At 37.2% G+C, this 12,857-nt stretch overlaps 1 protein-coding gene across 2 annotated transcripts in view; it reads right to left on the bottom strand.

Moving 5' to 3' along the window:
* SNX2 (sorting nexin 2) overlaps positions 1-12,857 on the bottom strand; it is a 58,399-nt gene that overhangs the window by 33,702 nt on the left and 11,840 nt on the right. For both annotated transcript variants that reach the window (XM_038402470.2, XM_038402471.2), the window contains exons 2-3: positions 8,995-9,112; positions 1,539-1,702 (exon numbers count right to left, since the gene is read on the bottom strand). In XM_038402470.2, coding sequence (XP_038258398.1) covers positions 1,539-1,702; positions 8,995-9,112 — 282 coding nt within the window. The remainder of the gene's footprint in view (positions 1-1,538; positions 1,703-8,994; positions 9,113-12,857) is intronic.

Genomic DNA, 12,857 nt, shown 5'->3' with positions numbered 1-12,857 from the left:
TCATTGATTTTTATCCACCCTGGAAATTACTGACATGTAGAGTTAAAATCATGTAAACCATCTCTGACTAACAAGGGAGACACTTTTTATCTTGGAACAACCTTTAATAACTTAAACATAACTGTCAACAACCACAAGAAGCAGAATACATTTTTCTCTATCACACAGTAGTTACAAACTCCCTAGCATTCTTTATAACCATATATACAGCACAAAAAGAAAGTACATTTACCAATTCCATTTGGACAAGCAACATATTGAAGTCCATTTTATCCCATTATTCACACGTGCAAGCAGTTAAACAGATGTCAGAGAAAGCTAGGTAAGCTATATATACAAACCTATAATGCAGAGAATTAAATTTGGTACTTATATTGCAAGTGCAAAGGTTAGCGTGGTGATGAAGTATCTCACTTAGTACTGGGACATTTACATATGAAGCTAATTATAAAACCAATGCTTTGTATTCACATTTGATATTCCATCTGCCAAATATTCCCATGCGCTGAGTGCCGCAACTCCCATTGCTACGAATGGGAGCTGAATTGTTCAGCACCAGATTTTTGCTCTTGAATAAAGTGATATTGATGGCTTCCTACGATTAGATACTTACGGTAGTCCGGCAGTTTATTCAGTTTGTCCCTCACTGATGATCTTATTGCATCACCAAAGTTCTTAAAATCCAGGTGATCATCAGCCATGTAGCAACATTTCTTGATACATATGACACTTGCGATTTTTAAAGCAGTGACTAAAGTTAGATCTACAGCATACCAGTGGGAATTCGGGTACTCATCATCTCTTCAGTATTTCACCACGACTATTTCAAGTAATGTTTTTATTTTTCCACTTTATATTATCAGCGTATTATATTATCAGCTGTTCATATTGGAGTAAGGAAAATAATTGCTATCGACTATAGCAGGGATCGGCAACCTTTGGCACACGGCCCCCTGGTGGGCTGGACCGGTTCGTTTACCTGCCGTGTCCACAGGTTTGGCCGATTGTAGCTCCCACTGGCCGCGGTTCGCTGCTCCAGGCCAATGGGGGCTGTGGGAAGCGGCGCGGGCTGAGGGATGTGCTGGCCACCACTTCCCACAGCTCCCATTGGCCGGGAGCGGTGAACCATGGCCAGTGGGAGCTGCAATTGGCCTAACCTGCGGACGCGGCAGGTAAATAAACCGGCCCGGCCCGCCAGGGGGCTTACCCTTGTGGGTAAGCGTGTCAAAGGTTGCCAATCCCTGGACTACAGATTGAGTCTTGATCTCAATATACAGGGAGTTGTGAACAGAATCCCCCAAATGAATATTCATAAGATCTTTTCTAAGAAGAACATCTTGCAGAAAGTAAACACGCAATAGCTATTTGCATAAATTTCACATCCCCCCCAATGGCAATGAATGTTCTTGTGATTCAGAGACTACATAATTAATACCTAAAGTTGCCATTTTAAAAATGAAATACCATACCTTAAATTTGTACATATCATAGTAATAATATTTGCAACAAAGTGTTAAAATATTAAATTATTCAGTTACCTCTTCCCTGGATCTATCAAAAATCACAGGGGCTGTTATACTTTTTGATTCCATTCTGGGAGTTACTAGCGTAGTGGGTGTTACAGGAGTGATTACAGGAGTAGGATCTGGAGACAGTATTGGTTCCCTTTCTGGACTGTCCAGAGAAACCTCTTCTGTAGCTTCTAGGTAAAGATTTTATGAATTAGTACAAAATATTACACAAGAGGCACATAACATACATGCATAATATAAAATATTTCACTGACACACTACCTACAAGATTACTGTCATTCATAGAAATTGATGGTACATCTTATTGTATATTTCTTTATTCTTCAAATTGAGAATTATTGCAAACATTGCACTAATAGTTCAACACAGATGCATGCTTATATGGATTTCCACTGTATTTTTAGTTATAGTTTACATTACAGCCTTCCTCCAATTTGAGGGGTTTTAGCTGTAAAATTTACTTGTAAAAATTTACTTTGAAGTGAACTTTGTCAGCAAGGTCTCTGTTCAGAACAGAGCAATTATATCTAGAGATATTTGGGGGCGCAAGGAATAACTGGCTTTGGCAAGAATAAAAACAGTGTGTGAAGTGGTTAGTTTTAGAATTCACTACTCAAATCCCAATAAGTATTTAGATATTGTAGCAGGTGATGAGCCTTCAGTGGAAGTCTTTAGGGGTTTTTTTGGGGGGGAGGGAGGGCGGGGGGGGAAGAGAAGGAGGTGTGTTTCTAAGATTGTGGGAGTGACAACAGTCATTCTCTTAAAATAGGATAGCCTGTATGCAGGGTATTGAAGATTTCCTACAAATTTTTAAGCATACAGATCTGCTGCACATCTGCAGTATTTATATCAATTCATGAAGTTCAGTATGGTCAAAAGCTGCAGTCTCAGCTTGCTGGTTAACTTAAAAAGACAGTGTACTTAATAGTGGGGTCATCTTTCTTAAAGGGACAATGCACATCTCTCTCTCTCACACACAGGGTTCAGAGTAGCAGCCGTGTTAGTCTGTATTCGCAAAAAGAAAAGGAGTACACACAGGGTGTATGTTTCTGTCTGCCATGCTGTCTCCCCTCCCTCCCCATTCCTGCTGCCTTGTAGAACCTGAGGCTACCTTAACAACGAGTTAACCCTTGAGGGCTTAGCCAATTGCTAGTTCATCATTTAGCAGTAAGGCATCCTCTGGGAAATATCCCACCATTCACCACCTCAACCAAGCTTCACAATTATCATCGCTGTGTACCAATATTAAATTGTCTGCTTAAAACTTCACACACACACTATAGCCTTTTGAATACACAATATAGTCTTTTGACTGGTGAAAAAAATTTCCCTGGAATCTAACCCCCCACTATTTACATTAATTCTTATAGGGAAATTGGATTCACTTAACATGGTATCGCTTAAAGTCACATTTTTCAGGAACATAACTACAACGTTAAGTGAGCAGTTACTGTATCAATGTAACTTAGACATCACTGACTTTGGAGTTACTCTGAATTATACCAGCCTAATGTAGAAGAATTCAGTTCACTAAGTCTATTGATTTTTACAAATAGCACATCAGCTCAAGGCTGCAGCAACAGTTTATATTTTCAGCTGGAAACTGAACTGCCTTGCTTGTGTGAGATTAACAATCTTTAAAGTTATACATGTTGCATACATAACTGCACAACTTTTAAAATGTAATTAAGGACCCATATTCTAAGTATATTTAGTATTTATATTTAGTATATAAACTCATATGCCTTCATTGTACTATTCAAGATGCAACTGTTTAAATTTTTCCATAGCAAAATGGGAATGTTATATTCGCAGTTGCTATAGCTCCAGTTACTTAGTGCATAACTCTTGATTCATGTAGCAAAATGATCAATTTTTCCATATGCAATTTCTTGCTATTCTCTCATCCCCATTCTACCTCCATGGACCATGAAGATATTTGGGCATATTTTGACACTATTTTACTCAAGTCAGGACACCCTCTAACAGGAGGAAAGATTCTCACTGGCTAACATCACTTACATACTGAACCACAGTATCTGAAGAACTGCTTAAGTTATGGGAGCCACATAAGCACAATGACACACAAACAAACAGTTTGTGCTAAACATCAGCCAGTGCTCTGTTAGTGTGGGCATTTCCACACTCTAGAGTCCTACAGTGATTTTCAAAAAGTGAATTGAAAAAGTTTATGCTCTTTACTGCTATTTTGTAACGTATAGTGACCGTCTAGAAATTTGTTTTCAAAAAAGCTTTTTTTTTTTTCTTTTTTTTTTTGGAAAAAAGTCAGAAATACAGGATTCTCATCTATTTTGCTAGCTGTCTTAGAAGTACCCAAATGATGATGTCAAAGCTGCAACCCTGCATGCCCTCAAATATGCAGAGGATACGGATTCTCACAGTAACAAACTAAAGAAATGTAGTCCGAGAATAAGCACTGTTCCACCTCATTTGGGGAGAGCTGTAGCTTAGGTTTTAGATAAGTGTGGGGAATCACCATTAAAGTCCTCCTAAGAGCTTACTAAGGATTTCCAGCAGAAAGAAAGTGGCGACCCGTTACTACTGTATGTATTTTTTGCTTTGCAGTTCACTTCTAATACTTATGGGTATGTCTACACTGCAATTAGACACCCATGGCTGGCCCATTCCAGCTGACTGAAGCTCACAGGGCTCAGACTGTGAGGCTGTTTAACTGTGTGGTGTACACATCTGGGTTCGGGCTGGAACCCAGGCTCTAGGATCCTGTAAGGTAGGACGATCCCAGAGCTCAGGTTGTAGCCTAGTCTAAACGTCTACACTGGTCTATTTTACCAGAAAATGAGTTTGGCAAACTTCAGACTCGAACGTAAAGCATATGTTAAGCCAGTCTTTGGGCCATGTTATTTTAGTCACACAAGCAGGAAATTTCCAATTTAATCCAAATTTAAATTTTTAAAATATTTTACAAAAATCTAAGACCATTAGAAATGTTTACATTTTTTAAACCTCTGAGAAATGATTTTTATACAAAAAGTAACTTTCCTCTGTTGTGTATGCTGGTGAATGTAAAAGTAAAATGGACTGGTATTATTCTAGCTAAGAATAATGCTTAACAGCATAAGCAGAAAAATGCATATTATTTTAATTTTGCTTTAATAGACTTAGGTGCTTTATTCACAAGTTTTCTAATGTATGCTTCAGCCTACAGTAAGTACATTATAAATTTTTATTGTGAAAAAGATTTTATATTTTAATGTTAAGAGTATTGAGCCAAATAAAACTACTATACATGATTTTTTTTGAAGTACAGTGAAACTCATCTTAAGTAGCCACTCAAGACCTACAAAAATGATCTTCTAACAAACACTGAACAGATTTGCACTCCATAGTTAGAGAAAAATCTTAAAACAGGAGGGGATCATTGCCAAAAGGACTCAAGTCACCAGTCCCATTATCAGAAAAGACTTATTGAAAGCCAGTGAGACTTGGACTCCTAATGCATAAGTCTCTTTTCAAAATGGGACTTGGTAGCTTTTGAAAAACGTTACCTGAGGTACACAAGTGTTAGTAAGGGGAACCAGCTGAATAAAGCACTGGCATCAACGTAAGACTGCTCCTAGAAGAGGGTCGAAAAAATTACGCTTGCCAAAAAGACTGCATCTAAAATACTATTGGGCTTACACTATTTGAAATCTAAGTAGGATGATGACATAGATTTGCTAGTATTCTTTGAGATAGCCACTTCTACCCTAGGACCAAGAACAGAAAAATACACAAAGATAAACATTCAGAAATGTTTACAATTATAATTCCTTGTTAAAACTGAAATAAGACCACTATTATCTTTATTACAAAAAGGATAGCCTAGAAACAGCCCCAGTAAGTTTGTTTCAAATGGGATACAAATATCTTCATGAGAATTATGTAAGCCACTGATAAATAAGACTTCCTTCTGGCTTCATAAGATAGCTATTTGTTCGTTCTAGAAGAAACACAGACTATTCAACTTCTAAAAATCATACTGAGACACTACTGATGTAATTTAATAGCCATGCCACCTTGTGATCAGGCACTTTACATTAACAAAAGCAAGACTGAGACACTATCAACCTGAGCTATATGCTGCTCATCAGAGCTTCCCCTGTGGCTCATGAGGTCCACATACAACTGACAATCCACTTATTCTGCCTGGATCTCTGAAACAACAAAGTGCCAATAACAGAACTCCACCAGGTGGATAATAATCAACGTGTTTTTTTTTAAATAAAGAAAAGAGATTTTTATTTAAATTAAATATAGGTATTCTTTTTAAAAAAAATCTATTTAAAATTAATTTTGAAATTGGTAACCTGTAAAAATAATTAAAATTAATACTAAGCAGTGGGTGTTTGCTGCCAAGTTCCACCAGTTCAGTGGTGTGAGCTACTGGCGAAGCACCTGGAGCCACAGTTTGCTGAAGCGCTAAGGCAGCTTTTGACAGTAGTAGCCTCTTCTGCAGGTGCAGAGAGAATATCTTTTCTATTTCATTTTCTTCAACTAGTTCAGTTCAATGAGTGGTTCATTTAAAATTAAGAAACCAATTGGGTGTTGAGAAAGCAAGAAAGCTTTTTTTTCCTCCTCCACCCAATGAATAAAAACCTTGGCGTAAGAGGATGAGATTTAATCTTTGTAAAATCTTGAAAGATGTGATAACAAGAAACAATCAATTCAATTCACTAACTACAGATACTTCCTTTGTTTAATAAATAAGTTTTATATGCAAAACATGTGTTGATTAACTTTTTTCCTTATTTATCTGGCACATTTAAAAGTAGTTTTATTTAATGAAAAAATTGTAAATACTGGTTTTGTGCATTTTAAACTGAATTTTCATTCCAACAGAGCTTGACACAAATATCAAGTAAAAAGTTTATCTAGTAAATAAGAACTCCATCATTCACATTTTTCTACCACAACAAAAATGTAAAAACTAAGAGTCTGAACAAATGTAAATTAAGCTATTTAACTGCTACGTGTGTGTATAGCTGTTTAGTGTGAATGTTTAAATGGTCACCAACCACTGAGAATAATTTTTTAGGAAAATAAGTGAAAAGTATAAATGCAAAACATAATTAAAATTGCCGATTTCAATCAAGATTTTCTGCTTACTGATTAGAGTCAGTGATTTAAATTACTTTGATTTAAATCAATCCACGCTGGAACTTCAAGATCTTGGACGTGAGTCAGCACTCAGTTAATGGGCCTAATGTGGGAGCTAACAGGATCCAATCACCAACCCCCCTATCGATATACAGTAAAGCAGAACCAGTATCCAAGAGAGGGAAGAGAGAATACCACCCCGCTTTCAGCATCAGGAAGCGAGAAATCCAGTGGTATAAGCCAAAGATCTGAATATATATTGACCCTCTATCAGTGCTGATGAATGTGCATTGTGAGAAGCTTCATCACATCATGCATCAACTGTGATTGTTAGGATAGGATTCCTAGTGATATCTATTACAAGCAGGCCAATGCTACATTTCTGCAGCTGTCATTAAGTAGCTATGTGTCTGCTACTCTAGCTAACAGTAAGAGATCAATCAAATTTGCTTTTAGGCCACCATTTTTGAGTCTGGCTACTTAAAATTTAGCTCCTAAATCCAGGTTTAGGCACCTAAGTAAGAGTGGCCTGCTTTAAAAAAAGAAAAAGCTCAATGTTCTAATGGATGGCACTCTGTTCTACCTTATATTCATGTAAGCATGAAAACCAGAGTCATTCAAAAGGCTCCGGATGCAATAAGATTTGAAGCCATGATCACTCCTGTTTAGTCTCTATACTAAAGGTCTCGGCAAACAGTCTCACAAGACGGAATGTGATCCATTCAAAACACATCCCCCACTCTGCCCCCCCCATAAAAAAAACTAACCTTCTATACACCCCACCTGCCCCCCCCATATCCTTAGAAAATGAAAAGACCTTTGACTGGGTTGAATGGGCCAATTTTCCAGTCGATAAAAAAGTTTCGAGGAGGGACAAGGGCTCTTCTTGCAAAGTTGAGACTCACAATACAAAAAAGCAAAGAAACAAGCAATAAGGCAATAATTATTTTATGTAATCTATATCCAATTTACCTCCTACACATTGCTATATTCCATCTAGCATACATATGACACCCTGAGCATCACATTCCACATCAAAACATACAGTTTAAGCTAGGACTATGAGAAAATGGCATGAATTGGAGGAGCAGGTTAGAGTATTTATTTGAAAATATACAGCCTGCTGTATGTATAGATGGCCAAACAAACTTGCAATTGTCTTGATTGGTGAATAGTCTCTAAGATGCCACAAGTATTCCCTTTCTTTTTGCGGCTACAGACTAACGCAGCTGCTACTCTGAAAACTGTACAATGTATATTTTGATTTTTGGAGGATAGACAACGGATATTTGACAAGATAAATGAAGAAGTTTATCATAGTTTGTAGATGTATTATAGTTACAGTCGTAGTTAGGTATGCACTTCTGGTGCATAGTATGATGCTGTGGAGCATGTGACATATTATGAATGATGGATGGAGAACATCAATGTGCAGGAAGATTAGACATATCTTGTTCTGATCCCATGTGACAAATCCCTATTTCACTTGAAACTGGGAAATCTGCTTTATTATATGAAATATATCTCCATATTATAAACCTTGTGAAAATATTCTCATTTCGGAATAGGTACTAAGGAAAGATATCCATGGTAGCTATCACAAATTGCACTACAGTATCAAGTTGCCATTTCCATTTGATAGTTACTTGAGACAATTTTACTACATTTAGCAGTAGATGATTAATTAGGTGGTAAATGTGGGAAGAAAGTGTTTCCAACCCATTGTTAGTTTTATGTGTAGACAACATTACGTGTTCTATACAATCTATGATTCAATCATTAAAAACAATTAATTAGGATGGCTTAGTTTGAGCAGAGTACAATATTTAGCAACATGACATTTTAATGTAAAATGTTATCAGGTAATCACAATGCACTAAATAGGACATAGGCCAAACAATTTAACTAAACTGAGATTTTTACTGCAGTTATCAATAATCTTAAAAAAGCAGTATTCCCAGAAGTTCACACAGTATTGCAATGATAATGTAGATGAGTAACCGAAACGACTGACAACAATGGCCAAAGAAGAGAATCCAAATATCAAAAGGATAGACCAGCTGTTAAAAGTTTTTCTTCAAAAAGCATTTGCTGAAGGGGAGTGGGAGAGAATCACTGTTTTAGAGAGCCAGAAGTCCATTTTATCATATTAAGGCATAAGCATTTTAAATTCAAGGTCAGCATTACAAGTTTAACTACTTCATGTTTCCTCACAACTAGACAGCTAACAAAACTTTTGCAAGAAAAAGGAATAAAGTTTACAGAATCCTCTAAATGCAAAAGTGTAAGTGTCCATGTAAACTCTATACTTTAAGAAAAAAAAAAAAAAAAAGGAGAAAATTACCAGCAAAAAGGTCTTCCCTGTCATCATCTAGTATGATTTCTGCAGGCTTTGGACCATTAGAGTTTGTGCTGATATCTTCTGCAGGAAGACTGGCTGGTTCCGGAGATGATGGGCTTGACTGTTAAAAGGAACAAACAGTTAGGAGGCAAAGAACTGGTACAGTTATCTGTTATAATCATTTTTATGCATTGCCACAATAGTTTTTCAACACAAGCAGAGAAAGCAGCAACAACAACATGGAAAGGAAACCATGTCAGCTATTTCCATTTCCTACTCCTACTGGGATAACAATGATCAAAGGAAATGAATTAGTCACCAATTATTTTCACTTATTCTTTATGGACTTTAAAAAATTCACCTTTTCCTCTTCATGATATGCATTTCCAAAAGTTAATAAATATGTTTTATATAGTTAATAAGATAGAACCAAGAGCTGCTGTAGACTAATCTAGAATAAGTTTATCTACCATCTTCAACATTGAAATGTTTGAGTCTAGTTTCTCAGACTGCTGCACTCAGTTCCTTTTTGTAAATTTATGTCCAAAACAAACTGCAATTTAAACCTTCTGAACAGTTGTCCAAGATGTACAAAAATGTCTACAAAATAAAGTCTGCCTTTTAAGGCTCCAAATCAGTTTTTACAGAGAGTAAAGGAATGAGTTAATTCCATTAGGATTTTTATTCTGCAAACGTAAAGTGTCAAACCGTGTTGCCATGGAAGTTAAGCCTGTCTCACAGAGACAGGCAGCATTTTAAATCTGCTGTTACCTATCTAACTTAATTTTCCATTCTGAGGCATATACTAAAATATTAAACAATTCACAGGATTAGTGTTCAGATGTTGGCTGAGACAAACAAGAAAGCAATCCAGCTTCAGTGCTGCAACCAGGCCCCAGTTCTTCCACAGCTACAAAATTCACCTTTTGCTGAAGAACTGCACTCTAGTATCCAAGTTTTCATTTTAAAAAGCCTGAGTAACAGACTGTAAGCATGGTGCAAATTGTCCCCACTCATCTCAAAAGGTGTTTAGGCAATCATTTAGCTTCAAAGCTGACATCACTCTGAATTATCACAATTCTGATTTGCCAGACATTTCAGCTAAAACAACATACAATCAATATAGCATTTTTTGTTTGAAACTAATATGCATGCTCATTTAACTCAATAAAATGTGTCCATCATTTCAAGTTAAACTAAAGCTGCCTTGGATTTTTTAGTTTGCTGCACGGGAATCCCACAGTATTTATGAGGGGTTTTTTTAAGTCGAAATTAAGACAAGCATCCTATAGAATATACAGTGTCTTTACTACAAAAACAGTCATATACTGAATCCATAGCACAAAGATCTTTGATAAAAAAAAGAATTTGATGATAGAATGATGCAAAATAGCAAGACTTTATGCCAGTAGCCAAGACTTTGAACAATAAAGCCTTGCAGCAAAGTAGACAGTCTTACCCATTTTAAGCGATGATATTTGCAGATAGGGCATAAGAGAAAGTTAATTGGATTTGTATTACAGCCTTCTCTGGAGATAGTATCTTGCAGGATTCTCAACTGGGTCTCATGCCTCCAATACAAGTCATGCGAGAAATTCCCTACCTCTTATCTTTAGCTTGGAGAGCCAAATCTTAAACTGGTTCAAGAACACTGCTTTGTTGGGTATATTTCAACTTTGAGTTCCTCAAAGGACACCCTTCTCCGCCCCAGCTACCCAAACACATTCTAGCCAGTTCCTTACAAGCATGAAGCAAGAGCTCCCCTAATCTCCAAGAACATAGGAAAAACCCACACAGGTTGGGGTTCTGTGCCGAGTCTCCAGGCAGCACAGCACAGAAGATGGAGCTTAGGTTGGGAGTAGAAATCCTCCCAATTATAGGCCTCTCAAGGGGCCAGAAAAAGCTCTGGAATAATGTAGACCAATAGCTCTCAACCTCTCCAGACTAATGTACCCGTTTCAGGCGACTGATTTGTTTTGCGTACTCCCAAGTTTCACCTCACTTAAAAACTTCTTGCTTACAAAAATGAGACATAAAAAGCGTCACAGGACACTATTACTGAAAAATTGCTTACTTTCTCATTTTTACCATATCATTATAAAGTAAATGGAATATAAATACTGTGCTTAAATTTCTGAGTATAGTATAAAGAAAAGGAGTACTTGTGGCACCTTAGAGACTAACAAATTTATTTAAGCATAAGCTTTCGTGAGCTACAGCTCACTTCATCGGATGTATTCTCAAAAGCTTATGCTCAAATAAATTTGTTAGTCTCTAAGGTGCCACAAGTACTCCTTTTCTTTTTGCAAATACAGACTAACACGGCTGCTACTCTGAAATGAGTGTATAGTATGTAGAGCAGTATAAAACAAGTCAGTGTCTGTATGAAATTTTAGTTTGTACTGACTTCGCTACTGCTTTTTATGTAGCCTGTTGTAAAACTAGATAAATATCTAGATGAGTTGATGTGCCCCCTGGAAGACCTCTGCGTACCTCCAGGGGTACATGTACTCCTGGTTGAGAATCAGAGATGTAGAAGAGCACTACTTTCATAGCAGTGAAGAAACAGAGTACCCACAGCATAACAGATTTTAACCTCCCAAATCAGAGATGGGTAGGTTGGTTACAATCCTGCAAGGTATATTCAGAAAAACAAAACAAGCAAATAGTTGTCTCTTCTTAAAATACACTAAACAGAATTTTTACTCTTGGAGAGTAAGCAACTCAGAGGAATGTAACAAAGGGGAAAAAACATTAACTTAAAAATAGGTATAAAATGAAGGCAAATGCCAAAGAACCAGATACAATTAATTGATTTGACAACTTAGGGACAGACTGAAGTAAGTGGGGAGAAAGTTTGAACTCCCATGACTCAAAAGCAAATTCAGATCTGTAAAAATCAGAGCAAGATTGCTGTAGAGTCTGAATACAAATAGTGGAGTTTAGTAACTATATAGCATGTAACCATGTAGTCACCATGTTTATGTATTTTGGTAAAGGACACCCATGACATACATTTAAAAACAAAAGCATGGAAAAATGAAGTAAAAGCTGGCTAAAGCAGCAGCATCTGGTACTTTAACCCTACCAAGCATAATTTGGTCACAACTTTTAAATCCTCCATTACACCTTCCTACTAGACAAATCCCACCTTCAACAGCCTCACTCGTTCACCAATGCCCCTTAAACAAGAAGGGTTACAAATCAGAGCTATTTAAAACCTTGGGAAGCTGAGGACTTCCACAGGAAGGGGCCCTTACAGAGGAAGTTCTGCCATCAGCTCCCCTACTTTTTATGAGGGAGAAATCAAGCTCAGGGCCTCTTTTGATTGCAAGAGTGGCAGCAGTGCCAGGGGAGACATGGTCTCCCATTTAGGCAAATCCCAAGCAGTTTAAGAATAGGTCAAAACCACTATTACCTAAAACTCCACCCAGAAACCATAAGGTAGCCAGTATGGCTCAATCAAGCACTCTGGATGAATAGCACTGCCATTTAAAGGCACTGTTTAACACACTGGTATTTCATCTAATAGCCTGCTTAAATTTAGATAGATTTAAGATGTAGCCCACAGAGCAAATTGCTATAATCCCGTCTCAAGATGACGGACACAGATCACAGCAGCAAGCTCCACAACCAAGAGAAACCAAGCGGAAAGCCGATTGCTGCAGAGGCGTACGTGGATCAGACAGAGACTTCTCTTAGAGGACAGTCTGTATTGATAGAGATTCTCTAGGTTTTAGTCAGGAAGAGAGGATGGAAGAGGATAAAGTATGGGTCAGATCAGATGAGAAACATTCACATAAAGAATCTGACACATCAGAAAAGGGCAGACAAATAAACAAACAGTGACAAGTTTTTAAAGTGCT

This window comes from Dermochelys coriacea, chromosome 5 (genome assembly GCF_009764565.3).
Source record: "Dermochelys coriacea isolate rDerCor1 chromosome 5, rDerCor1.pri.v4, whole genome shotgun sequence".
NCBI lineage: Eukaryota > Metazoa > Chordata > Testudines > Dermochelyidae > Dermochelys > Dermochelys coriacea.
The sequence above is the reverse complement of the archived record's forward strand: the minus strand, read 5'-3'. Positions and strand labels throughout refer to the sequence as shown.